Below are 26,008 nucleotides of genomic sequence, written 5' to 3' on the forward strand. Positions count from 1 at the left end.
GTTACCTGTGAGCTGAGCTGAGTGCAAACACCCCACAATGGCATTAAAATACTTTTTTGCTGCAACTTCATGCCCTTCCTGAAGCAGCTTGTTGTTCTGGGGCTTTAAGTGTCAAAATACTTTGGAGAAGTTACTTTACTCAATTGCATCCTTTCTTGCAAATATGTTTATTTAGCACCTTGATTATGGTCCTTTAGACAGTGAGCTTTCCTGGCTTTTGAATGTGAAAAAAGAGAATTTATGAGTTTCTCAGAGCTGCGGAATGTTTCTGTGTCGATGAGGTAGCTCCTTATTAAACAAGTTGAGTGAGGATGCTACAGTTCTTTAAAGAAGCCTTCATTTTTTGGGAGACGGACATGATTTTTTCTAAAAAAGACACTCTTCCATTAGCAGGGAACCTTAGTGGTTTTAAAGCACCAATTTTTCAAAATCTTCATTTATTTCCCTTGCACGTAACACACACAAACACATAGAGGGCTCTCATGTGGCACAATTGCCTCTTGGATTCCTCCCTAAGACAAAATGTCTAAAACTGGGGACATACCTTTATCACCCCCTCTTTATTGGCTCAGGCAATTCAAAAAGCATCGGGTTGCAGCCAGTGTTAGTCCTACTCAGAGTAGACCCATTGAAATAAATTGACCTAAATTAGTCAGGTTTATTAATTTCCTTGGATATGCTCTGATTAGAACTAACATTAGCTAAGATCTGGTTCAAGGACACTATGCTATTGTGCCAGGAATCATTGGGACAGATTTATATAATGAGTGAGCATCTTCCTTGTTTCTTAGACCTTGCTCTAAGTACACTGCAGAGGTCATCAAGTTTCCTTGGTCTTTATGTCAGAAGTTATTTAACTTTTAAATCCATGAACATCTTGAGCAAATTTCTAATGGGTCTCCTTGCTTATAACAATGCAATGCAATTATTATTAATTTTTAAACACTTTTTAAAAACTGGAGTATTAATCTGGGAAGGACAGTGTCTCAACTGGGGTGGGGCGAGGGCACCAGACAGTATACCAATATTCCCAGTTCTTGGGGGGGGGGCGTTGCCTTTTGTTGTGACTCAGATGCGTGTTACGTTTTGCTTCTGCAAAGAAAAGCAATGTGCAGTAGGCATAATGAGCCTCTGAACGTATTGCATGTATGTACTTCTCCCTTGCGCAGGGAACAGGCTCAGGAGCACCCCAAGTGCCTTTGAGCTCGATGACGGTTGACGCTGTGTGCGAGAAGCTGAAACAGATCGAAGGACTCGACCAGAATATGCTGGCTCAGTACTCTGCAACTATAAAGAAGGTGAGTCCCTTCGTTTAAAAATGGAACATCATTTTTCATTTAAAAATGGCACCTTCATTTGGGCTCTACATTCTCCAGCAATCGTATATTGAGTGTCCCTTCCTTTTTCTGCAAAACCCATTGCCAATTGAATACCGACATGTGATGCAGAAAGCACAACAAACTAGAAGAAAGATGGTGAAAGAAGAGAACCTAAGTTTGTTTTGCTCTAAACAAACCGTGATAGGACAAGTTGTGTTCTTGGCTTACTGAATATGGTTGGTTTGAGAGAGAGAAAGAAGCCACAGTCCCTGTTTCATATGTAAGCTGAGGACTATGGTTTGTTTTCTGCTCATTCGCATGAAGGAACAAAGCAGCCTAGATAGGCACGTTCATGACAAACCATCACTATGAAGTTAATCTTGTTAGTAACTTCTTTTTATTGTGATGCTGTATATTTTAAGTGGTATTGTCACTGTTAGGCACCTTCGGTGTTATTTGTAGAAAGGCAGAATATAGATTGTAGTAATGATGATGATGATATCATCCATCAAGGGTGCTACCCCAAGAATACCTGGTTGTGGCATTGACTTCCCTTTTCCACCCTACATCTTTTAATCCCAGTCCTATTCAGTGTGATACAGCAACACTGATCCACTACATTGTGTAGAGCTGAAATTAAGAGGTTTATAAAGTTTTTTTGGCTGCTAAAGAATCAGTGCACTGAATGTTCTCTTAGCATGCTGGATCTTTGTCTGCAATAATTCCCTGGTTGGCACAGGGTTAGCTCAGCCTGATGGAAATCTCTAAGGCTGTTAAGGCTCACTTCTGCTTTTGAAGAGGGAATTTATGTACCCCTGAGCTTGGCTTGAGAACTTAGCTGGCATCTTAATAGGAAACTGCTGTCAGAAAGCTGGACAAGGAGCCTCTAAAGCTCTGTTGTACCATGGATGTTCTGAACAGGTGTCTGGAAACTGGGATGGATGAGGGCAAACCGGTTGACACTTAATCTAGAAAAGATTGAAGGGCTGTTAGTTGGGAAATTCTACTGATACGGACAAAGAAATGTAACCATCTTCCTCCATAATGTCTACGTACTCATGTCTCACTTCCTCTGAAGGATCAAATTTGCAGCTGGGGGAATTTTCCTGGACCTAGCACTAACCTTAGAGGCTCAGATGGCATCAGCATTTCAGATGATCTTTTTTCTATTTTGGCTGATTTTGCCAACTGTGTCCCTGTTTGAGGAAAACAGACCTGGTTTAAATTATTCATGCGCTGGTACATCCAGATTTTTGCAATGCTTTCTACATGAGGCTGCCATAAAAGACAGCTTGGAAACTTAATTGGTTCAAAATGTAGCCGCCAAAATACTGATATTAGCATGCTGGTTGGATCAGGCGATACCTATCCTACACCAGTTACACTGGTTTACGGATATATATATTTTGGCTCAATTTAAGGTGCTGGTTTTGACTTTTAAAGCCCTCAGTGCCTTGGACTCCCAGGACTGCTTTTGCCAGAATGAACTTACCAGACATTTAAGATAGCCATCTCATGATTGTTTTATGTGAACCAGAGATGGAGTCTTTTCTGCAGCAGCACCTTGCTTGTGGAATTCTGTCCCTGGGGAAATTTGCCCTCTTACACTTTTAAGCGCTTAATTTTTAATTTTTTTTAAGGCATTTTGTTAAAAGTTTCTAAATCTACATTTGCTGACTTGCTTTTTGAAATATTTTCAGATGTTTATCGATTCTTTTTTGTTGTTGTTTGAATATATTTTCGTAAACTGCCTTGTGAGAAGGCTTTCTAAAAGGCCAGGTTTAAATCCAGAAAATGCAAATTCCCTATACGTAATTAAGGAATATGATGCATTTGATTTGTTTTCTTGACATTACAAATTTACAATTTGTTTTATGCCATAGTGGAAATTCTAAGTTTGCATATTTTATCAAAGTGTTTAAATTTCTTCTTGCAAAAGGTACAGTTATTCTATCCCACTCGTATTAACCGTGTACTTTCACGTGAAATTCAATTTCAGGGTTGTTTTTTTAGCTTACGAAATATTTACAGATGGCAAGGGTGTGTTTATCTGTTTTGTGTTTTTAAAATTTGTTTAGGCCAATATAAACGGTCGTGTTTTAGCACAGTGCAACATTGATGAACTGAAGAGAGAGATGAACATGAATTTTGGCGACTGGCATCTCTTCAGAAGTGCAGTAAGAGAATTTTAAGTCTTATGTAAATACAAATGCCTTGTTGGTGGTGCTTGTGTGACTGGATCCTAGTCATGTTAGCTTGGAAGTAACTCCCACAGTCTTTAGTAGGAGTTAGCACAGGGGCTGGGAATTGCTGGCTCACAGTCTGGATGCTCCCCACCCAGCCTGCACCATCAACTCCCAACCCCTTCACCTACCAGTACCACATTTAGGCTTCACAAAATCCTCTTATTGATCCCATTGGTGGTTATTGAAGCCTAAATGTGGCACAGTGGGGCAGTGAAAAGCTAGCCTTTCCTCTCTGGCTGCAAGCCCACCCTCTGCTTTAAAATCCTTCCTCTTGTCCAGGAAGATGCTTTTTGGAGGAGCCTAAATACTGAGACTGAAAAGGTTATTTTGAGAGAGATTGCATGTCAGAGAGTGAATGGGTGTGTTGCATGTGTGAGCAAGTTGTATGGGGGAGATGTTCTTCCTTTGACCACATTCATTTTGGGCTTGTGGTCCCCAGTCGGGCTGGGTGATATCTGGTTTTCAACATTGTGATATATCAGCAGCTAAACATTGTAATATACCTATATATCACGATGTCTGAAGTAAGGATGGAGCTATGTCAGCTGGCTTCACATTTTTTCCTGCATCGTGATTTTTGCTGGCTCCTGCTCTTGTGATTTGCTGGTGGCAGGGGAGAGTTGGGCCAGCAGAGTTAGCAGGGACTGCAGGAATCGAGAGAAGCGTTGGCTGGCTTCTTGGTTTTTGCACATTGTGATTTTTGCGTAGCGCGCGCACACACACACACACACACACCATGATTCGTGATACATGGTCAGGTCAAACATTATGAAACCCATATCATGATACCAACTTCAAACCGGTTTTGCACAATATAGCTCCCATCCCTGTTCCCCATAGGGTTTGCCGTGAAACTTTGTAGATCTCAGCCAAAGAAAGGTTCCTCATTCTTGGTTTAGCATCAGGTACTATACATGGAAATGCAGCCTTTGCATACTTTGGTTTGCCTAACTGTAAGGCCTTGCTCCTGCAAAATAATGTCTGACATCGTATCTGGCATAGTGTTTTTATATAAAGTGGCAGCACTGTGCCAGGAATGTTTGCTTTTTACAAGGCTTTGCAGCCTTGAACAGTTGTCTGTTTCAGCCCTGTCAGTGCACTCATAGAAAGCCTGGGTGAGTATTTATAGGAGGCATTGGAGAAAGAAAGGAGTTATTTATTAAAGCAGGGTTGGCCAGCCTTTTTTTCTGTTGAGGGCTGCATTCCTTTGGGGGTGATCTGTCAAAGCTGGATGCCAAGCTGATGGGCCGAAGCCCGTGATTGGGTGGGCAGAGCCAAAAGTGGCTTTTACTTACCCCTTTTACTTTTTCTCTTTTACCTTCCCACCCCGCGGGCTGCCAGGAAAGGGATGGATCAGTCTTGCCGTAGGCTTGAACTGATCACTTGTAGAGAGCTTTTGGAATTAAGTACAGTGGTGCCCCGCAAGACGAACGCCTCGCTAGACGAAAAACTCGCAAAACGAAAGGTTTTTTCGTTTTCGAGTTGCTTCGCAAGACGAATTTCCCTATGGGCTTGCTTCGCAAAACGAAGCTTGCCCTGCAAGCTCCGGGGACAGCGGGAAGCGCAGTGCGTCTTCCCCGCTGTCCCCGGACTTCTTTTGAAGCAAGGGGCGGTGGGGAGAAGCGATCTTCTCCGCGCCGCCCCTTGCTTCAAAAGAGGGGACAGAGCGGCGCTTCCCCTCTGTCCCCGGACGGTCTCCATAGGAACACATTGATTGATTTTCAATGCGGTCCTATGGGAAACCGTGCTTCGCAAGACGAAAAACTCGCAAGAAGAAAAAACTTGCGGAACGAATTAATTTCGTCTTGTGAGGCACCACTGTAGAGTGCCACAGGTTGCCCAACCCCATACTAAAGTGATGCTCTTATCCCACTTACTAGAAACAGTCCATTGTTTTGACACACAATTATATAAGATTGGTGTTTTGGAGCAAACATCTTGATACCATGTACTTGCATAAATGTGTATGTCTTAGCTTGTTTGTGAAAAGTGTTCACAAACACAGTACAGGTTCCAAAGAGTCCTTTGTGCACATATCTTCATATACACGCAGTGAGAGTTTTCACGTTTCCCCTTCTCATTATGTTACAGTAGGACCTGCTCTGCTGGGTCTCCCGATTTTCCAGAGTAGCTTTTCAGTGATTTCAAAGAACTTTTTCAAGGGTTTTCACAAATCCTGGTTTTCTCACAGAAGTGTGCTTCACAGCTTTATATTCTTTGACTTGTTTATCCAGTGTTTAATCACCTCAACCAGATTATCTTTTCAGAGCTTTTCATGCTGCATCCTAACTGCTGCATTTTCTTTGTTAGGTACTTGACTTGAGAAATGTTGAGAGTCAGGCTGCCCATGAAGATTCCCGGGCAGCGAATGAACACACCAGTACCATACCTCATAATGATCTTGCTCATCGTCCTGCGCTGAACACTGAATTGCCTCATACTGAACTGACTGGTCTTCCGGGTCAAGCCCCCTATGCTCTCAACTTCAGCTTTGAAGAGTTGAACACCATTGGTTTAGAAGAAGCCCCTCCGCGTCATAGTAACCTGAGTTGGCAGGTACTCTCTTTGACATAGACTTAATCTCAGCCCATTCTCTCTCTCTTAACATTAGCAATTTTACAGAGCAAATAGCTTCCTCCCTCACCCAAATCAGCAGGCAGTGGTGGCATGAAGAGGAAATGCCACATTTTATGTTCATTAAATGTATTTTCTGGAGTTACAAATATAAACCCCATTTCAGGTCCTGTTGTTGTTGTTGTTGTTGTTGTTGTTGTTGTTGTTTCAGTTTAGTTCCTTGATATGCAAAGTGACTTACAAAACACCAGATGGAGACATAGAAATATCCTATTTGGCACTGTTTCCCCCCTTTCACTTCAATGGAGAGGCAACTCTGAATGCATAAATAGTGTGTGTGTGTGTGTGTGTGTGTGTGTGTGTATAAGACCAGCTTTCTGCAACAGACACCTTGCATGTGTGCACTTTCAGAAATGCAGGTGTGTGTGTATATGCAAGATTTTTATGGTTGCCTCTTTCATTGAAGTGAATTTTTTCATGCAGCACTGTAGAATTGGACAAAAATATGTTGCATTATAGATGTCTCTGTGTTCCTGTATACCTGGCAAGAATCATACATTCTCTCACCCTTTTATTCTAAGCATCAGGTAAATAAGATGCTTCAAATAAGAGATGCAGAAATTCATGCATCTTAAGTTGTCTGTAAAAATATTTATATAGTAAGTGAACATAGTGCTAAATGTTCTGTGCACAGATAATAGTTGGTATGCCCACAAGACTGGGTATTCCCACCGTATGCAAGGCGTATGCTATACCACTGAGCTGTTGGTACTCTTTGGTTATGAAGGAGCCGAGTGTTACGCTGCTCTGCTCACAACTGTGTTCTTGGGGTGAATGTCTTTTCTGTTTTGAAGGACTGGTGTCAACTCTGCTGACTTTGTAGTAATGTGTTTTCTTTCTATTTGTACAGTCACAGGCCCGTCGGACTCCAAGTCTTTCAAGCCTGAATTCTCAAGATTCTAGTATTGAAATTTCAAAGCTTACCGATAAGGTACAGGCAGAATATAGAGATGCATATAGAGAATATATTGCTCAAATGTCACAATTAGAAGGGGGTGCCAGTTCTAGCACGGTGAGTGGTAGATCTTCCCCTCACAGTTCAGCAGCCTTCTATATGGGCCAGAGCACATCAACAGGCTCCCTTCATTCCAGTGTGGAACAAGATAAGGGAAAGGATGCTGAGCAAAAGCAAGACGATGGAAGGAAGTCCTTCTTGATTAAACGGAATGATGTTGTAGATTATAGTACATCAGGTGTGTCTACTAGCGATGCGTCTCCATTGGATCCCATCACGGAAGAAGATGAAAAATCAGATCAGTCCGGCTCCAAACTTCTCCCAGGGAAGAAATCTTCTGAAAGAACCAGCATTTTCCAAGCTGCAGACCTGAAGCTGAAGGGTGTAGCTCTGCGCTATCAGAAACTTCCAAGTGATGAAGATGAGTCTGGAACAGAAGAGTCTGATAACACTCCCCTCCTCAAGGAAGGTAAAGACAGAAAAGTCGAAGGGAAAACAGAGAAGCAGCCCAAATCTCCAGAACATGGATCTGAGCCCATTCGAACCCTGATTAAAGCAAAAGAGTACTTGACAGATGCTCTTCTCGACAAAAAGGACTCCTCTGACTCTGGGGTAAGATCCAGTGAAAGTTCTCCAAACCACTCTCTCCACAACGATACAGATGACTCCCAGCTCGAAAAAGCAAATCTCATTGAGCTTGAAGATGATGGCCGCAGTGGGAAACGGGGAATCCCCCTCAGCTTGAGCGGCCTCCAAGACGCAACCATGGCACGTATGTCAATCTGCTCGGAAGACAAGAAAAGCCCTTCGGACAGCAGCTTAATAGCGAGCAGCCCTGAAGAGAACTGGCCAGCGTGCCAGAAAGCCTACAACTTAAACCGAACACCCAGCACAGTCACGCTGAATAACAACAGCGCCAACCAGCCAACCAACCGAGCTAATCAGAATTTTGAGGAGATTGAGAGCATGAGAGAGCATTCTCAGATCATTTTGTGCCCCGGACCGAGTCCTAATTCTGTTCCGGTGCAAAATGATAACATCAAAGGCGTGGCCCATAAGCGTAGCCAGCGCTCAAGTTATGCCAGGCTTTCAAAAGATTCTTCTGAGCTCCTTACTGTTACTGGCTCTGATGGTGCAGGCTTTGGAGAAGAGAGGGAAAGTATTCTTTAAAAGAGAGCCAAGCTAAAACATACGCTGCTTCAACACTTTTTAAGCATGCTGCCTCTTGCTGGCTCTCGACCAGGCCTATAAATCTTCTCTTAACAAGGTTTGGTTCCCTGTCCTTTTTTCACCTGTGAATTTCCATAGCAAGTGAAGGACAGAATCCTGCTGAAGTTCAGCATGTTTGAGTCCCATAGATTTCAATGGGAGAGATTCAACCACTTGCTTAAAATTAGGCAAAATAAAACCAGTGTTTCCTTCTTAAGTAAAAGCTTAACTTTTCCAGTGCAAGTACAAATTCCTTAGTCCACATGCTGAAAAGGGAAATGCCTTAAACATTTGGATGATCTCACAAAGGCAAAAACGAATAGTTTATCTGTATATCATAAGGTTCAGTACTACTTATTTGTTTAGAAATAGGAGGAAGGAATGTCTCACATTAAACGAAGCGGAAGGGTCAGACTGTTTTGAACCTGAAACTATGGAAACAACTGTTAATTTGCATTTTCCAATTCTGGGTGTGACACTTTTAAAAGTCTTGATGGTTTAAGTATTGATATAGAGTGTTGTTTGTTCCTTCTAAGCAGTGCAGTCTTTGGGAATGTGTCATGTGTGTGACTGTAGTTTTAATGGATTACTGCATGTTGGACATGTTAGCTGTGGCTGAGATTTGGACGTAATTGATGAACAGCACAATCCTTCACATGTCTACTCAGAAGTAGGCCCCATTGATTTCAGTGGGACTTACTTCCAGGCAGTTTTGTATAGGATTTCAGGCTGAATTCTCTGTTTGTTGTAGATGGTGCCCACAGTAGTATTGAAGTAATTGAACAAAGTAGTCCTGGTCATGGTGTTAGGTGAAGCCAGTTTGGGTGTAGTCTTTGGAGCTATTATGAATATTTACAGTTTTCAGAAATCATGGCCTTTGATTAATAGGTTTGATCGGATTGTAGACAGTCTGAGGAATGAGAAATTGTTGTTACCTCAAGCATAAGTAAAAAAAAAAAATCTAACATTTGGCATCGTGCAACAAAACGGTACATAATTTCCCCCCTTCTGTTTCTAGTATTGTGCCTGTAATGTCAGTAATTTGTTCTGCAGATGAAATATGCAGGAATTTGAATACGATCAGTGAACCATGTGTATTCCGCTAGCATTGAGAGGACAATAAAATAATAAGCATGATGCTCTTTGTGTCAGACATTTTTTTATTTGTGTCTTCAGATGATTAGAAGCATTAAGGCGACTGGTTCTAAAAAAATATTATCTGGATAACAAGAGAATTAATGAAGAAAAATGTAGGTTATCCTTAGAAGTATGAAGTATCTGCATCTCCATTTATCCAGAGTTGGATAGATGTTAACTGTTGGGTGCTCTGTGAAGAGTTCTAATTCTCCACCATTTGTTTGACCCAACAGCCTGATTGAAAATTGCTTGGCTCCTTTCTGCAAAGCAAGATGCAGGTGATTTGTTCAATGAGGAATGCCATTTGCTTGAACAATGAAAGATCTGTACATGCAACGACTGTGTTCAGAGGTCACAATAAACCCTGGTTTATCATGATGGAAACTAGCCTAACTTGCACCCTCCTGCAGCACGGCCACAGGGCCAGCTTTTGCTTCAAATTTAATCACAGTTGAATGTTAATGTCTGAATCCTAATCTGTGGTTCATCTTAACTTTGGTTTAATTAATCAGGCCAGTTCCATACCGATAGTTTGAAGTTGGCTTGTTTCAAACCAACAGTAGTCAGCCACATATTACTGAGCTAAAACAGCTTATCAAGCTGTGGTTGATGAAATACAGAAGCGAAAGCTTTGGAACTCCTTGCTTCTGTGCTGAAGAAAGAGCCCAGCAGAATATGAAACTTGTTCCTGTCATCATAAGCAATGGATTGTTGTGACATACAATGATGGAAGAGGAAAGGAAAGAGCTTTTCCTTTCTTAATGGGACACCATCTACTTTGGAGCTCTATGCATGTCAGAGCCTTTCTGCGATGTGGATTAGGGAACAGACATGGAAGGAAAATTCAATGATTTTAGTGGAACTTGTACATAAAAGGCACAATCCAAGAAATAATTGGGCATGAATTAGGTCTCTTCGTTTAAATAGTTGGATTCACTTGGATATACACTGATTTGTAACTGTGATATATAAAAGCTGCTGCTGTGTTTTCAGAATGACTGAACTTTGAGTTGAGTACTGTACATCTTTATTGGTATTTACAGGATGAACATTTACAAAAATAGAGAGGGGTCGTTATCCCCATAATGAGGAAAGGGAAAACTGAAGAAGATAATGACTGAAGAGAGACAGAGAGATTCTAAAAACACAGGAGAAAGGAAGCCAGGTCTGAGTTAGCACACAATTGATATTTAACATTGCTGTTTTGCCAATGTATGCTAAATGATTAATATAGTATGTACAGTATTTTGTAAAATACTAAAACATTACGTTTCCTATTCCTGGAATATTGTTGCTTTGAATCACCACTAGCCATATTATATCGCCCAGATTTTCAGTTCACAGAACAAATACTTCTTATGAAAGATTTTAGCCCTATGCCAAACTTTATTTCTTCTTTTATGAAAAGTTCATAATATAAAGATGGCTGTATGGTCAGAACAGCATATTTGCCTCCCCAAATTGTGTTCCCTCCAGTATCATTGTCAGGTATTGATTAAATTCAGAAAGTAACTAACATTTTTACAACGTGAGAACTTTTAAGTAATATTACTAGGGATCATAAACTGGCTGCTCAAACTTGGGTCTCCTGAGAAGTACCAGCCGCTTCCCCCCTCCACCCTCCAGATTGACAAGCCTGATGCAGCTGAAGGTTGTGGAGGAGTGTGGCTGTTGCAGCTTGCTGGCATCAGCTGTCCTGAATCCCTTCTTGAAACCGGCCTTCCTAAAAACTAGTTGCTGACATTGGCTGTACAATGTAATTGGTGTATAGACAGTAGTAGTTGGTTTTTTTTACTCTCCTAGATGGATTCCATTTTCTTTTTGCCCTTCCTGCATACAAGGAACACAAATCCTTTGAAGCCTTTCCCCCAGAGTTATCTTTCCTACAGTCCTGTGAGGTAGGGTAAACTGAAAGATTTTATTTATTAATATTTCATTCGAAGAATTCCATTTATAAAAAGAGTGACAAAAAAAGAGAAAGGAAAAAGCAAGTGAGAATGAAAACGTTTGTCTTAGAGGTTTATAATTTAGAGGAGGAGGAGAATTGCTTAGAATTTGCAAGTATTTAAGACTTTAAGGACTAATATGAGCACAGCTTATGTATTAATTCTGAGCAATATGTCCTCAGAATTGTAGGAAGGAACAAATCTCAATATCTGCTAGCCATGCGGAAGCTCCATCCTTCCCAGAGGTTCCTGGTCTGACAATTCAGTCTGGTATTAAATATTTCCAGGTTGACGGCTATCCGTTCCTTTGCTGTATCCCTCAGTTAGGAAAGATGGAGTCTCAGGATTTTGCTGCAGCTGCTTCTCTTAACTAGTTGTGAAAAGGAATCTCAATTATTGTTCTGGCCCACTATTCTTTCAGTACTATGTGCACTCACAGTATTTATTCATGTTCAGTGGGACTCCTCAGAAGCATAAAAAACCAGGCAATAGGTTTTCCTTCCCCGGTTCTGAAGGTACCCATCTGCCCACGTTGAGCACAGAATGAAAGAGATTGGCTTTCCTGTACATAGCAGCTGTGACTAATCTCTTCCCAAGCAATTGGGGGGGGGGCAGAGGGCGGAGAGGGAATTCAGGTCAAATCATCCTGTCTTTCACTTCCATCTTATTCATGGGCACCTGCTATCTCGGGGGGGGGGGAATCTATGGACATAGGAAGTCATCTTGCTGATGGTGGTGTAAGAGCCTCTTGTGGCTTATGTCTTTCAAACTTCTTCAACAAGAAAAGGATAGTTCTTTTGTCACATTCTGGGAGTGGAGTGGTGGAATGGACACAAGATATGATCCTCTGTTTGCAGTACTGGTCACTGGTCAAAGGCTTGAAGATTGACATCAGCCTAACCTCAAGAAAGTTTTGGAAACCAGAGCCCTTTCTAAGTCCCCAATACGTTTTTCAAAATAAGGTCACATTCCTAAAAACCCTGTTTTAGGTTGGGGGCATCATTAAAGAGAGATATCCTATTCTATATGCATATAGACTTACGGTTGGGGTTATAGCTGATCCAGAGAATTGTCATCACTCCAGGTTCTCAGCTTTCCAAAATTACATTGGGGTTTTGCCCTGGTAAATAACTGGTGAGGTCAGGCAATTTTTCTACACTGCTAGTCCAGAATGCTGCCTGAATCAGAGCACTGCATTGCATCTCTTCTCCCCCTCGGTACACCCCCTGCCTCAGCCAGTGCTAGAAGAAGAAGAAGAAGAGTTTGGATTTGATATCCCGCCTTTCACTCCCCTTCAGGAGTCTCAAAGCGGCTAACATTCTCCTTTCCCTTCCTCCCCCACAACAAACACTCTGTGAGGTGAGTGGGGCTGAGAGACTTCACAGAAGTGTGACTGGCCCAAGGTCACCCAGCAGCTGCATGTGGAGGAGCGGAGACACGAACCCGGTTTCCCAGATTACGTGACTACCGCTCTTAACCACTACACCACACTGGCTCTCTTTTTTTAAAATGGTTCACCAGTGTCATCCAGAGACTTGATCCTATGATCAATGATAGTAGTATTTCGGAGGGGGAGAGTTTAATGCATTTTCCTGAGCCTGGGTTCACCTGGGGTTACAACATCTGAGGTTCCTCATCCCAGCTCATGCAGAGACACAAAGTACTCTTGGCCGGTACACCTCAAAGAAGACTCGGGACTACTCCCTAGGTAAAGGTAAAGGGACCCCTGACTGTTAGGTCCAGTCGCGGATGACTCTGGGGTTGCGGTGCTCATCTCGCTTTACTTTGCAAAGGGAGCCGGCGTTTGTCCGCAGACAGATTCCGGGTCATGTGGCCAGCATGACTAAGCCGCTTCTGGCGAACCAGAGCAGCGCACGGAAACGCCTTTTACCTTCCCGCCGGAGCGGTACCTATTTATCTACTTGCACTTTGACGTGCTTTCAAACTGCTAGGTTGGCAGGAGCAGGGACCAAGCAATGGGAGGTCACCCCGTCGCAGGGATTTGAACCGCCAACCTTCTGATCGGTAAGTCCCAGGCTCTGTGGTTTAACCCACAGCGCCACCCGCATCCCATGCTAGGGCTAGATGTTTTTAAACTGGCTTTATTACCTTCATTCCACCACTATCTTCGTTTGTAGGACAGTGATTTCTATGGGGCAGGGTGTCTTAGGAGAAAGCATGTTCACTTTGCTGCCTGAAACAGCTCAGACCATCTTCCATGGTCAGATTAACCCTGTTTTTCCTTCCACGTGCAGTTGTGGAGGATCCAGATATCTTTGCCCAAGGAAGAGCTTTTGTTTCTGGGGTATTGCATTTCGCTGGCATCCTGACTGCCATATTTTGTCACTGAGAAAATGCAGTCTTTTCCCCAGTATAGCTTACCGAACATTCCAATTACAGGCAACTGAAATATACTAGAACGCACGAGAGAATTATGCTGGCACAAATTACAGTGCAATCCACATTTCAGGCATATACTGTGCTCGTCACACAGCTGCCCTTGGACGGCAGTCTGAAAGCTTTGACTTACGCAGAGAGCGCAGGAGTACATAATAGTGTTTCAGAGCCTGTGTTGACTTCCCAACATTGTACAGGATCAGTTCCAAGTTCTGCTTAGAACCTCTGGTGCTCCAGATAGCCTGGGCCGTGCACAACAAAGACACATTTCCTATTCCTTCGCCGCACTGTGTGGAATCTCTGAGAATGTTTGAACAGTGGTCTCTTAAATTTTCTAGTATTCCTCAAGATGGGGCTGCAAGGACAAGTAATGGAAGTATTATTAGAGGCTGCTCCTCTCCTGTGAAATTAATTTTCCTTGGAAATCTGCTGAAGTACAAGTTCAGGTGCCTCTTCACTGTTAAAAAGAGATGGTCACATCCCCCACCCTTAATGAATCTGTCCAGTTCAGAGTTCCTTGGCATTTAGCTGGAGTCAAAATAAAAAAAATTCCTTCCAGTAGCACCTTAAAGACCAACTAAGTTAGTTCTTGGTATGAGCTTTCGTGTGCATGCACACTTCTTCAGATACTATTTTTATTTTGACTATGGCAGACCAACACGGCTACCTATCTGTATTTAGCTGGAGGTTAGAGATGAGGGAGGAGGGCAACTCTACCTTCTCTTGGAGCTACATCCAAGGATGTCCTGCCTGCCTGAACAATGAAAATCTGGTTTCTCTGTTCCCGTTTCCTGGGTGCCCCCGGAATACAGCCCAAAGGGCCCCAACCCTCTAAAACAGATTTTTGGGGGTCTGCGGAGGGAAGAGAGGAGGGGGAAGACCTGTTGCATGAGCAGATGCCCACTGGTGCCACTTTGCATCTCACCCATGGTCTAACAAGAAAGGTGGTGTTTCCTTAGGGGCAGCCTTAAAATCACATAATACTCTGCCATTATGAAGACTCTAAATTAGTCAAAACCTTAGTCAAGTTAAACACAAGGCTCCTGATGTTGCACCTGTACAAGTCTCCCATGCAAGATGAATCCCATCTGGGTTCAGGTAAGTGTGGCAAATGTCCCATTTGGTTATGACTCCAATCTTTTTAGTGAGCATCTAGAAGATATTCTGTACAGTTGAAGGGGCATTTATGTTGTGATATCTTGGAATTACTATAATTTAATAATGCCCAGATATAGAATCTACATAGGGACGGAGTCTGTTGTAACAGCGTTTGTGCTTTATATGCCAGAGGTTCTCGAACGCAATAAATTAGAAGCCTCTGAATAGAATCATTGTGGGAGAAAATATCGAAAAACAAAAAATAATGTATTAAAGCAATGCTGCTATGTACGTGGGTCTGCGCTTTCACATATATTACACGCCAAACTAAACCTCTGATCAGTCTTCCATTACAGTGGTAACTCGGGTTACATATGCTTCAGGTTACATACGCTGCAGGTTACAGACTCTGCTAACCCAGAAATAGTGCTTCAGGTTAAGAACTTTGCTTCAGGATGAGAACAGAAATCGTGCTCTGGCAGCACGGCGACAGCAGGAGGCCCCATTAGCTAAAGTGGTGCTTCAGGTTAAGAACAGTTTCAGGCTAAGAACGGACCTCCAGAACAAATTAAGTACTTAACCTGAGGTACCACTATATTCCCAAAGTGATTTAGTGAATGTATGCCTCATTTATGATGAGCACCCATCTTAAAACATGGATCTTGAGAATTTTAGATCAGTGTCCCCCCCCCAATAATTTTTGTCTTGCCTTTGTTTTGCTTGTAGCTGCCGTGCAACATAAAGTGATACATTTAAAAATAAAAAGCTGAGCTAAGGAAAAAAGACCCATCCTGTAAAATATATGCCACAGCTAGTAGCTATGCTAACCTGCCCAAAGGCATGTCTCAATAGCTAGGTTGGGGTTATATACCAGAAGTTGGGCTTTCCAGAGCTGAGGTGCAGCGACTGAAGAATCCCTAGTGTCTACAGAATTTCAGGCTTCTGAAACTTGAGTACACTTGTAAGTACATATGGGAGGAGGCATTAATCCTATGCAAAAGAACAAGCCGGGGCGATGTTGCATCACATGGCTTCTACAAAGAGAAGTTTTTCCCCTTATCAACCTTTCAGAATTCTTTTGAGAGTGTCAACAAGCATATTGATGGTGTGATTCAATAGACAATTGGGCTTTTGACACCCAAGACTCCTGAGCAAACTTCGCCATCACACAGGATATGAATCATGGGGCAGCAGCTGTAGCTGGTTAAAGAGCAGAAAGCTGCAGGAGTGGACCATTTTCACAATACAGGAGCTGTGTTGGGACTGTTTGCATTAACATTCAGAACTGATCTGAAGCCCAGGCGGAGTAGCAGAGGTTTTCAGAGGACATCCACTTAGTACAGTGAAGTTAAAAGCATACTATGAAGAGCTCTAGGAAGATCTCTCAAAATGAATACCCTCTGCAGCAGAATGGCAAATGGGGCAAAAATGGTATCCAGCTGCTGAGTAAGGTCTCAATGACTGTGACTGTCCAGGAAAGAGATATTGGGTCAGTTTTTGCATGTCCCCCCTCTTCCCTTCACCCTCAGCATCGCCAGAAATTCAGCTTCAGGGAACAACAGGAAAGGCAGAATTTGCCTCTTCCATTATCAGACACCTCTAGTGTGTCATTCTGCGGGTACAATGGCACCAATTTCAGTCCACTTGCTATGTTCAAAGACTGTATTCTGTATACTGATAAAGCATTCGTTCTCTGATAATCCTTATGTAGCAGAAATTAGGAAACTCCCAACATTTGCGGAAGTACTTTTAGAGAAACAACCTAAGGAGGAACCCCCAAACAGCAAAATGAGAACTCTGAATGCTCAGTGGCTGCAGAAAGCAGAGTGTTGTGAGAGGGGGAAAGATGGAAATTTTTCCACCCTGGAAGATGGCGTGGCTGGCTGTAACTCCTGCACACTGTCATTTCACATTCTGACATTCTGTTGCTAGTCTCTGAATGCCAAGCACCTAAGTCGCTGAATACCAATAATTTGTATTAGAAGGCTTTTGCCTTCCTTCCTTTCTGCCTCCTGCCTTCCTGAAGGCATTCAGTTAGCCACCGAACCACGCCATTGGTTGTTTCATATATACAGTATAGTAGTTGCATCGTTGTTCTGCTGACTGGAATGGCTGCTGTTGGAAATGCATTCTGGGAGAAATGGGATGCTGAATCCTGAAAAGACAGAGGTGTTCCAAGTTCTTGAGTCTGGGAGGAGGGGTGAGACTGCTTGTTCTGAACAGGACTGCACCCCCCTAGAAAAAAATCAGGTCTCTGTCCTGAACCCCTGGCCTGTCTAGCGACAAGTCAGTATGTCAAGTTCCCAGTCTGGGGTCAATCCACGTTTCCAGAGTCCAAACTGAAGCACTCAAGTTGAGAGCCATCAATGTGGTTAGGTGAGCAGACTTGGCACCTCTGCTGATTGCAGCATCTGGGCTTGATGAGGCACAGGACCCTCACCTGTTCCAAACCTGCTGCTGCTGCTGAGGAATCACACACCTCCTCCCGGAGCTAGCGAGCCCCATCTGGCCAGCTAGGGAGCTGGGCTGTGGGCTGTTGCCTGCCTCAGCCTCATGGAGCACCCTGCCTGCTGCTCCCTAGGCCTCAGAGCCCGCTGCAATTGTGAAGACAGGGGCCACCCTGGTGATGGGCCCCGCTGCTCTGGTTCCTGTGCACTGACCCTCCTCTTCTTGTCATCCGTCACCCTGTGAGTACTTTCAACGCCAATCTTTCTTCCCTAGCCCAAGCTTGCCCCAGTGTGTCCTAGTCCCAGCTACACCCCTCGCAGGGATCCTTTTCTTCCTCCTCCATGTTGTCCTGCCAGTTCATAGCTTAGGGTTGCTCCTGGATGTAGCACTAACACTGGACGTTCAGGAGTGCCTTCATTTCTAGCTATGGCTCCTCATGGACAGAGACTATGTGGCCACTGTCCTCCATGTTCAGGAAACTGCCATATTGGACTACTGCAATGCGCTCTACATGGAGACTCCAGTAATCCAGCTGTTCCAAAATGCAACAGCCAGGTTACTGGCTGGCATTTCATTTAGAGCTCATATAAGCCCTGTTTTAAAAGCACGGGTTGCTGGTTGGTTCCCAGGCCCAGTTCAAGGTGTTCCTATTGGGGTGGAAAGCCCGAAACAACTTAGTGCCCAAATATTTGAAAAACCACCTCCATCCCTGCCAACCCTCTTGGGTGTTGATATGAGCAAAGACGGCCCTTTTGATATTCCACCACCCTCAAGTACAGTGGTCCAGAAAAGATCACAGAGGTGCATCTAGCATGTTCATTGTATAGCTTCCATGTCATGCTGAAGATGCACCCCCTTTTAGCCTACCCTTTGATAAGTTATGGTATTGTGGGACCCAACTTTTCTGTTTTGGTTAATTTATGCTCTGCTGTTTTTGCTTGAATTTGTTCTGCTTGGTTTTTTTGTACAAACAGCTGGACTTTCATGTGCTTTTTATTGTATAAAAGTATTGCTGCAGCCCGCCCCTTGCAGTGGGCACTGGAAAAATCTTACAATTAAAGAAATAAATGAAAGGAGCCAGTCCCAGCCCGAATTGTGGTGTGGGAGGGCTTTTGTGTCTCATCTCTCAGATGCAGTTGGATGGAATGCTAAGCAGGGCTACTTAAATGTTGTGGAGAACTTGAATTAGAATATCTTGTCCTATAGAATGCAATGGGCATCCCATATTTCATTGGACTCTCTGGCCCTTTCTGACAGGAAAGAGTTTGTGTTTGTTTATTTGGCAGCTGAATTGAGTTATAACAGAATCACAAGCCAACTTTTTGAGAAAATGCCCAAGGACATTTGTGTCACTTGAATCATTAAAATGGGCTTCTTTTGGAGGAAAGGTGGGATATAAACTTAATAAAGCAAATAAGTTCAGACTTCCAAATTTACTTCTATCAATATCTCTTTCAAATAGATAGTTCTGATCTATTTGTAAATACAGCAGGAAGCCTCTTTTTTTTTTTAGTGGAAGTTGTCATCTTTGTCTAGGCCGCAAGGTGGTGCTCACTGTCCACAGACAGAAACAGTAATGTTTGGCACGAATGGAATGCTTCTCAAAAATAGGAATATTCAATATTTGCATGCATTTCCTCACAGTTACATTTCAGAATGGCAGGCTTCTTTAGGTAAGAGAGAGGATTTGTAAAGCACTTTGGTAAATTCTTAGCAACCCCAAATTGTGATTGGACAGTTCCCTTAACTTTTTTTTGACGTTCTTGTAATTTGAACTTGACAGTAATACATCTTACAAGACTGGCTTACACTGTGTGAATGTTGCCACATGGAATCATTTTTGTCAGCTATCCTTAGCTGACACACCTCTGACCATAGACTGTCCTGCTCTGTATTGGCCATCTTTTTGTTCAGTGCTGTATCTGCAAATGTGCTATTTCAGTCCTGTTTTGCATTAGATTAGGCCCCCAAAGAGAGAACTATTGGCATGCTGATGTTTGTTCCTTAGGAAACTTTTGCCAAACAGTTCAGTTAATCTTTACTGCGTTTCTTTTTCTACACAGCAGGATGAAATGCAGTATTTTTTACCACTCTTGCAAAAGGCTTTTAAATTACCATACTCTTGGTGAATGGAGTCAGATGTACACTACACACATTGGAATTGTTCCCTAGTGAGTCAACAGGGTATTCTACCTTTTCATCAAGCTGTTTATATAAGCAGAAGTATGATCATATTGAATACAGTTATACCTCGGGTTGAGTGATTTTGGGTTGTGCACAGCGTCCCGAACCTGGAAGTACTGGAACGGGTTACTTCCTGGTTTCGGCACTTGCGCATGCACAAAGCGCTAAATCGCTCTTTGTGCATGCGAAGTGCCAAATCACAACCTGTGTGTGCGCAGATGCGGCGCTGCGGGTTGCGGACGCTGCAGGTTGCAAATGTGCTTCCCGCATGGATCATGTTCGCAACCCGAGCGTCCGCTGTATAGTGAAGAGCTTTTCAGAAGCTTGCTCTGGGAGCTGTTCTATATCAGTGACTGAGAGCAAGCCCCACAGATCAGTTAATCTGGAAAATAAAATATTGAGACTGGCTGTTCCCTCAAATTCACTTCCATCTAAATTGTATTTATGAACCTTGTTAATGATAGATTATTCCTGATCCATTCTCACAATCTGATACAGGCTTGAGAGTATGTTGCCATCTTTATAACACTTGTACCTTCTTGTAAAGTGTTGGGTTTGTCACACAACAGTGGAATCCGTCTTAACAGCAAAACTAAATTTGATGTAAAATCTGTTGTTTCCGTTGAAATGCTGAGGAATTGTTTGACAGAATCATGCAACTAACGAAGCCCATAATACAAAAAGGGGTAGATACACAATTTGTGTGACAGTTATTGCAGTTTAAGGCAATTATTTGTCATTTAGGTTTAATTAATTCTCTGCCGTTCCCTCATTTGTTACATGCAAACACTAAAACTGACTGGTAGGGAGGAGGCAGCTATGGGTTTAGATTCTGTAGTGTCCGCTGATGCCCAAGCGTTAAAAATTGAAGTTGTAAGTAACTGTGGAAAGTTTTCAGTGTTCTTATTACTTTACTCCTGGGGAGGAGTCAAATACATTAGTGGCATGAATGACACATTGTTCTGCCTATGCCAAAGAGCCTGAATTTGAATATTAAGATGAAATGCCTTGAAAGAAAGAGGAAGCAGGAGAGTGAGTCATATGGGTTGCTCTTGGGAGCAGCCAAAATACTCTACAGAATAAAACCCTCTGCAAATTAAATTCCAGTTTGCAGATATGCAACTCTAAACTCCTAGCGATCTGCTGTCGACAGAACTTTGCCTGTTTGGTGAAAGATAAAATCATATTTATCGTATATTTAAGGCTTGAGGTCCTCATTAATTTGACGGAAATAGTGACGGAACACAGGAGGCAGATAAGATGAGCTCTCTTCCCGCTTAGATTGCTCTGATCCCTTTTGAGAAGGCTGGGCCGCTGATTGGTTGGGGCAGTTTCTGTACTAAACTGATCTGAGCTGGCTCCCCCCCCCCCCCGGTCTCTGTGGATAGATTTGATGTCAAGGGCGAGGAAAGACAGCTGCAGCAGACTGTGCGGCGCCACCCACACACCTGTTCTCTTTGGTGAAAGTGTTACAGGCCCCAGGTGAGGCTTCTGCATTTCAGTGTAAGAGTCCCCAGAGCACAGAATACCCAGGCTCATGCCCAGGTGCCAAACGGAGGCATTCCTCACCAGGACTCTTTCCCCAAAACTTTGTGCGGTCTGCTGCAGATGCTTCTGCTGTGCAGCTTTGCCAAAAGTCAGAAATTAACATAGTGTACTGAGAACTGGCTGTTGCTGATGGTAGAAACTGACCACATCCCATTAATTTCCAACAGGCAGGTATAGTATAGCTGCTACAAACGAGTATTTCTGCACTAGAAAGTTGGGGTTGCATGCAGGACAGGAAAAAGGGTGCATAATTTTTTTTGGGGGGGGGAAGCAGGAGAAACCTACACATATTTACGTCGCCTGAATTCCATGTGAATCACTGTATTGCAACATCCTAACTTTGTGCAGGATTGCAGCCTGCCTTAAGGCAGTACTACAAATACAACTCAATTTCTTTTGCAGGGAGAGGGTGATGCTTAGAGCAGCCAAAGTTTAATCAATAACATGAGGGGTGACTTTCATTTCTCAATAGCTTAGTCATATAGGGAAGCTGCTGCAACTGATTAACTAATACCCTTTTGCCTTGAAATATTGCATGGATTTAGGTAAAATTTTCAGTTTAGTGCTACAGATCAGCTTCTCCGTTAAAATGTGTTGCAGAAGCTGGGTGGCTGGGGAAATGTAACAGCTCTATGCTAATCTTAGTTAGGCATAATTATACAAAAGGGCAAGTTTGCTTGGAGTTGAAGTAGTTCCTGCGAGAAGTTAATGGAAGTCAATCAACCCAGGATGAAGAGCAAACAGACCAGAGGAATTTCTCTGGCTAAACTGAATTTGATTTTGCCAGAGCTTAACATCATTCTCTAGGTAATGAACAACTTAAGCACTTTCTCCTGCGGCGATTTCATAAGCTGATTATCCGATATCTACTGTACCCCCTTCCCTCTTTTTAAAAGCAACCTAGGAACATACATTTATTTCAGGTACTTTTTTATTGTGTAGGTTTTACAAATCCCCCCCCCCAACATCACACCCAGAAAACTGTTGGTCGCTATGAATAAAGCAAGCAAACTACTGTTCAATAAACACACATTATTTATTTTGATTTTGTATAAAAAGGTTAAGTTTACAACTAAACTTTTATAAAAAGTTTAGCATGATTACGTGCATCATTACACTTTTTGCAGAAATGCACATTTCTGCTACTATACAAGAAAACTCTAATTAAAGAGTTCAAAGTTTCATTCCCATATTTATATATAAATATATACATAGCATTCAGTCCTACGTTTGTGTCAAAAGAGGATAATTTTTGACAAAGACTTCACGGAAAAACTGAACACTAAATCCTTCTAGTACTCACGCTCCACCTTTGGAGGAAAAAAGGCAAAGTCTGCATTTAAAACGGACAATTCCTTATGAGTTTTTGTTTCGTTTTTTACATTTCATTTTGCTCCCCGTTGTGGGGATATTATATAAATGAAGCCTTCCAACTAGAGAAAGGGCATTTTTTAAAGTCTCTTCATAAATAATTAAGATTAGTCCATGTTGTAGAAGAGGGGAGATGGGTGTCCACAATTTTGCTTAAAATGTCCATTTAACTGGATATGAAGTCTCCCCCTCCAGATACAGCTGAAAATCCGATTCAGCAGCTCGCCCCCCCAAAAAAGGAAAAAAAGAGGCTGTCTTCTTGTGCAAAAAAAAAAAAAAAAAGCCAGCAAACACCTGCAAAAGATTGAAGAGAGGCATATTTAGAAGAATGCTAACAGGGCAGAGATCCGGACAGACTGGCGCCAGAGAGGAAGCCACAGTTTGAACATTTAACCAAACACTCAAAGATTGGGCAAACCCTGGCGTCCAGATGCAGCATGCGCACACAAACACACAGTCTGATACAGACACCACATATGAAATTAAAAAAATGTCTGGGGTTTGAGTATGAGGAGACTCCTGGTAACACCCTCCCCTCTGCCCCCAAATTCTCTATATAATAACTATTTGAATCTCTATTTGCGGTGACAAGAGACTTCTCTGAGCAATTATCCTTTGATTACAAGTTCTTTAACAAGGAACGATTCTGTATCTCCATGTTAAGTTTCACTCCCCCATTTGCTTAAGCTTTCTGGAGGTTGTCCCTGAATTTACAGCATCCACGTTTTGGGTACAGAATATGCAGAAGCCAACATGCATTTTATGACTTAAAACTGCCACTTCATAGGATCCTCGGTTCTGTGTAATTTTAAGACAGTTCCAAGGGCAATTCTGAACACCCCCCTCCCACATTTCTGATGGGCAACACTGTTAAATCATACTTAAAAAACAGAAAGAAACCTGAACAACTTACCAATTCCTTTAGCCACAAAGTGCTTTGCTGTCGTTTGACATTAACTCTGAGGGGAATTCAGCTGCCTGCAACGGGGGAGGGAAGGGGGAAGGCAGTGTGGTGTTAAGATGCTTAGCAGTTCAAGAAAGCATGTGAAGCACGCTCCAGATTACAAAAGGCACTAAACGTGACGGGCAAGGATTCCGATTTGACCACAATGGGGGACATTAGAATGGAGAAGGAACCCCAACTCATTATGCATTCCCTTTGAATCCAACCACTTTTTTTTTTTTTAAATAGAGATCTAAAACCTCGCAGGTTCAGAACAATGTCGCTTTCTCAAATCCTATTAAAGATGTGATACACGAAATCGCCGGGGAGGAAGAAGTAAGCCAAGGACGGGGGGCGCTTACCTGCAGCGGCGCAGCGTCGGCTCTACTCTGGGGCAAACTTTGTGGTGACTACTGCCCTCCGTGGTGGTGTTTTTGCAATTAAAGGGCCCCTGCCTCAAATCAAGCATCTTGGGGACTGGGATTTGCTAAGGGAGCTGGGAATTGCAGTTCAGTGGCGGGTCAGGGGGAGAGGGTCCCTTCCGCGTCTGGGTGCCGCGCGGGCCCCTTTGCGCCAAGACGCGCGTCGCGGCGCAGCCTTCCCGGTCTCCCTCCCCGGCCCGGCTAGCCCCGACGCAGCTTCTTTCTGGCGCGAGGAGGGGGCTTCTTTCTGGCGCGGGGAGGGGGTGCCTCTGGGGCCAGTGCGTCGCCGGCCTCCGGCGCGGGTGGGCGGGCCTCGTCGGGGCGGGTGGGCGGTCTTGGCGCGCAGGCACTAGAGCGCAGGTGGCTCCGGCTGGGCGCTTCCTTCGCCGCCGGTGGCGCCGCGTTTGGCGGGCTGCGCGCGTCCAGACAGCGACCCGAGCCTGGGCTGCGTGGCGCTTGGTGCCGGAGCCTCCGCCCGCAGCGCCCCGTCGGGAGACCCGGCCGGAAGGAGCCTCGAGCCGGCTGTCCGACGCGGCTGAAGCAGCCAGGGCGGCATGGCAGGCGGCGGCTCCTCGGCGACTCCACGCGGCCAGCCCAGCGCGCTGGCCGAGCCCCGCAGGCGAACGCTGCCCGTCGGTGAGGAGGGGTTGCCTGGCCTGATGCGCGGGGACCGCGGCGAGCGCTGAGAGCCGCTGCCAGCTCGTCGGGGCTCTGCTACAGCCTGCGCCCGAGACTCCAGAGGCAGCGAGCGCGCCCCCCCCCCAGAAGTTGCGCCTGGTGTGGCCGGCCTCCCCTGCACCCCCCATGCTACGCCACTGCTTACCTGTAATGACAGGATGCTGATGTCTGTGTTTAAGGTGGTCAGCGGGGTCCTGGAGGAAGAGTTTTGTCCCGGTCTCTGGTGATGGAGGCTGACGATGCTGGGGTGCGTGTCCAGAGCGATCTGCAGGTCTAGAATATAGTCGATAACGTGCTGCAGGATTTCCATCTTGCTGACTTTCTTGTTCTGCGGGATGCTGGGCACCAGCTCTTTGAGCTTGGAGTAGCAGTCGTTCATGTTGTACAGCAAACTCATCGGGTCGTCCACCGGGGTTTTGCTCCGGGATATCCCCAAGCTGTGCTCCGAGAGGCTGTTTTTCTGCACGGACCGCACCGGACTGAACGCTTTCATGTTGGTGGAAAGAAGAGAGCAAGAGAGCCGGCTTTGCCTTTTTGGAGACGAAACGCAAAAAACGCACGCGCCGCAGGGAGGAAATGGCTCTCGCGTCTCTTCTCTCCGTGCTGCCGCCTCCTCCTCCTCCTCCTGCTCTTTGCAGCTGCCCGATCTGCGCTCAGAATGAAGCCGAAGGCACCTCGTTCCTGCTTTTATACCGCACGTCCAGCAGCTGACAAATCCAGGCTGGCCGCGCTGCGATTGGGCACCCTGGACACGTCCGTCAGGCGCGCAGGCACTTCTCACTGGCGCCCAGGCAGCTGAAGAGAAGGCTCGGGCCTTCCGCGTTCGCAGCCAATCCTGGCAGAGCGGGGTGGGCCCCCCCCCAGCACAGCTGTGGGTAGTAAATACTGCACAGGCAAGAGCCGAGCCTGGAGTCAAACCGAGAGCATTCCGAGGGAGAGGAAGGCGCGGAAAGGGCTGCTCTTTGCAGCTTGGTTCCCAAGAGGCAGGCCTGAGAAAAGAACGCAAGAAGAGCCCCGCAGGATCCGGCCAACGAGATTCCATCCTGCTCTCACAGTGGCTGTGGCTACCTCACTCTTCCTGCGTGTCAACTGGACATAGGATGCATCATATACAGTTGTCACCATGAGTGTAACAAGTTAGTTTTCTTCCATGGACGGGCCACAGAGTTAGTATTATTATATATATTTTTAAAGAACCGGCAAGAGTGGTTTTTAGATGCATTGCCTACCAAAAAGGGAACATACAAGTTCTTTTTATAAGCAAACCAAACAGCAGTGATAGTAACTTCCAGCCTTCTCTGGCAGTCTGTTTCAAGCCTGATTGGCCCAAGACTTGCAATCACAGATTACTTATTTTGAAGCAGTTCCCTTGAGATATGTGTGTGTGTGTGATCTCACTCACGGTCAGATACTGTAATTATTTGGCTAAAACAACTGAATAGTTTATTTGTGGCTATTTTAGTGAAAAGACAT

The 26,008-nt window shown here is 44.2% G+C and overlaps 2 protein-coding genes across 12 annotated transcripts in view; one reads left to right on the forward strand and one right to left on the reverse strand.

The window, feature by feature from the left end:
- The window catches only part of KIDINS220 (kinase D interacting substrate 220), a 61,312-nt gene extending 50,533 nt beyond the window's left edge, over nucleotides 1-10,779 (forward strand). For 8 of the 10 annotated variants that reach the window (XM_082215385.1, XM_082215388.1, XM_082215389.1 and 5 more), the window contains 4 exons: nucleotides 1,170-1,298; nucleotides 3,398-3,496; nucleotides 5,876-6,121; nucleotides 7,050-9,500. In XM_082215385.1, the coding sequence (XP_082071511.1) occupies nucleotides 1,170-1,298; nucleotides 3,398-3,496; nucleotides 5,876-6,121; nucleotides 7,050-8,324 (1,749 nt within the window). In that variant the 3' untranslated portion in view covers nucleotides 8,325-9,500. Of the gene's footprint in view, nucleotides 1-1,169; nucleotides 1,299-3,397; nucleotides 3,497-5,875; nucleotides 6,122-7,049; nucleotides 9,501-9,733; nucleotides 9,779-10,543 lie in introns of those variants that run through there. The other 2 variants (XM_082215386.1, XM_082215394.1) reach the window with 2 other exon arrangements.
- An 11,359-nt stretch (nucleotides 10,780-22,138) lies between these two features.
- ID2 (inhibitor of DNA binding 2) lies at nucleotides 22,139-25,192 on the reverse strand. Of its 2 annotated transcripts, none has more exons than XM_082215640.1 (3): nucleotides 24,681-25,192; nucleotides 23,406-23,470; nucleotides 22,139-22,786 (listed from the first exon to the last, which is right to left on the reverse strand). In XM_082215640.1, exons 1-2 carry the CDS (start codon nucleotides 25,026-25,028, stop codon nucleotides 23,414-23,416), a joined length of 405 nt encoding a protein of 134 aa, XP_082071766.1. In that variant the 5' UTR covers nucleotides 25,029-25,192; the 3' UTR covers nucleotides 22,139-22,786; nucleotides 23,406-23,413. The 2 variants fall into 2 exon arrangements, with proteins under 2 accessions (XP_082071766.1, XP_082071767.1); XM_082215641.1 differs by having other exon boundaries at nucleotides 23,402-23,470.
- Nucleotides 25,193-26,008: the final 816 nt, after the last annotated feature.

This window comes from Podarcis vaucheri (assembly GCF_965113315.1).
Source record: "Podarcis vaucheri genome assembly, chromosome: 3".
Lineage (NCBI taxonomy): Eukaryota > Metazoa > Chordata > Lepidosauria > Squamata > Lacertidae > Podarcis > Podarcis vaucheri.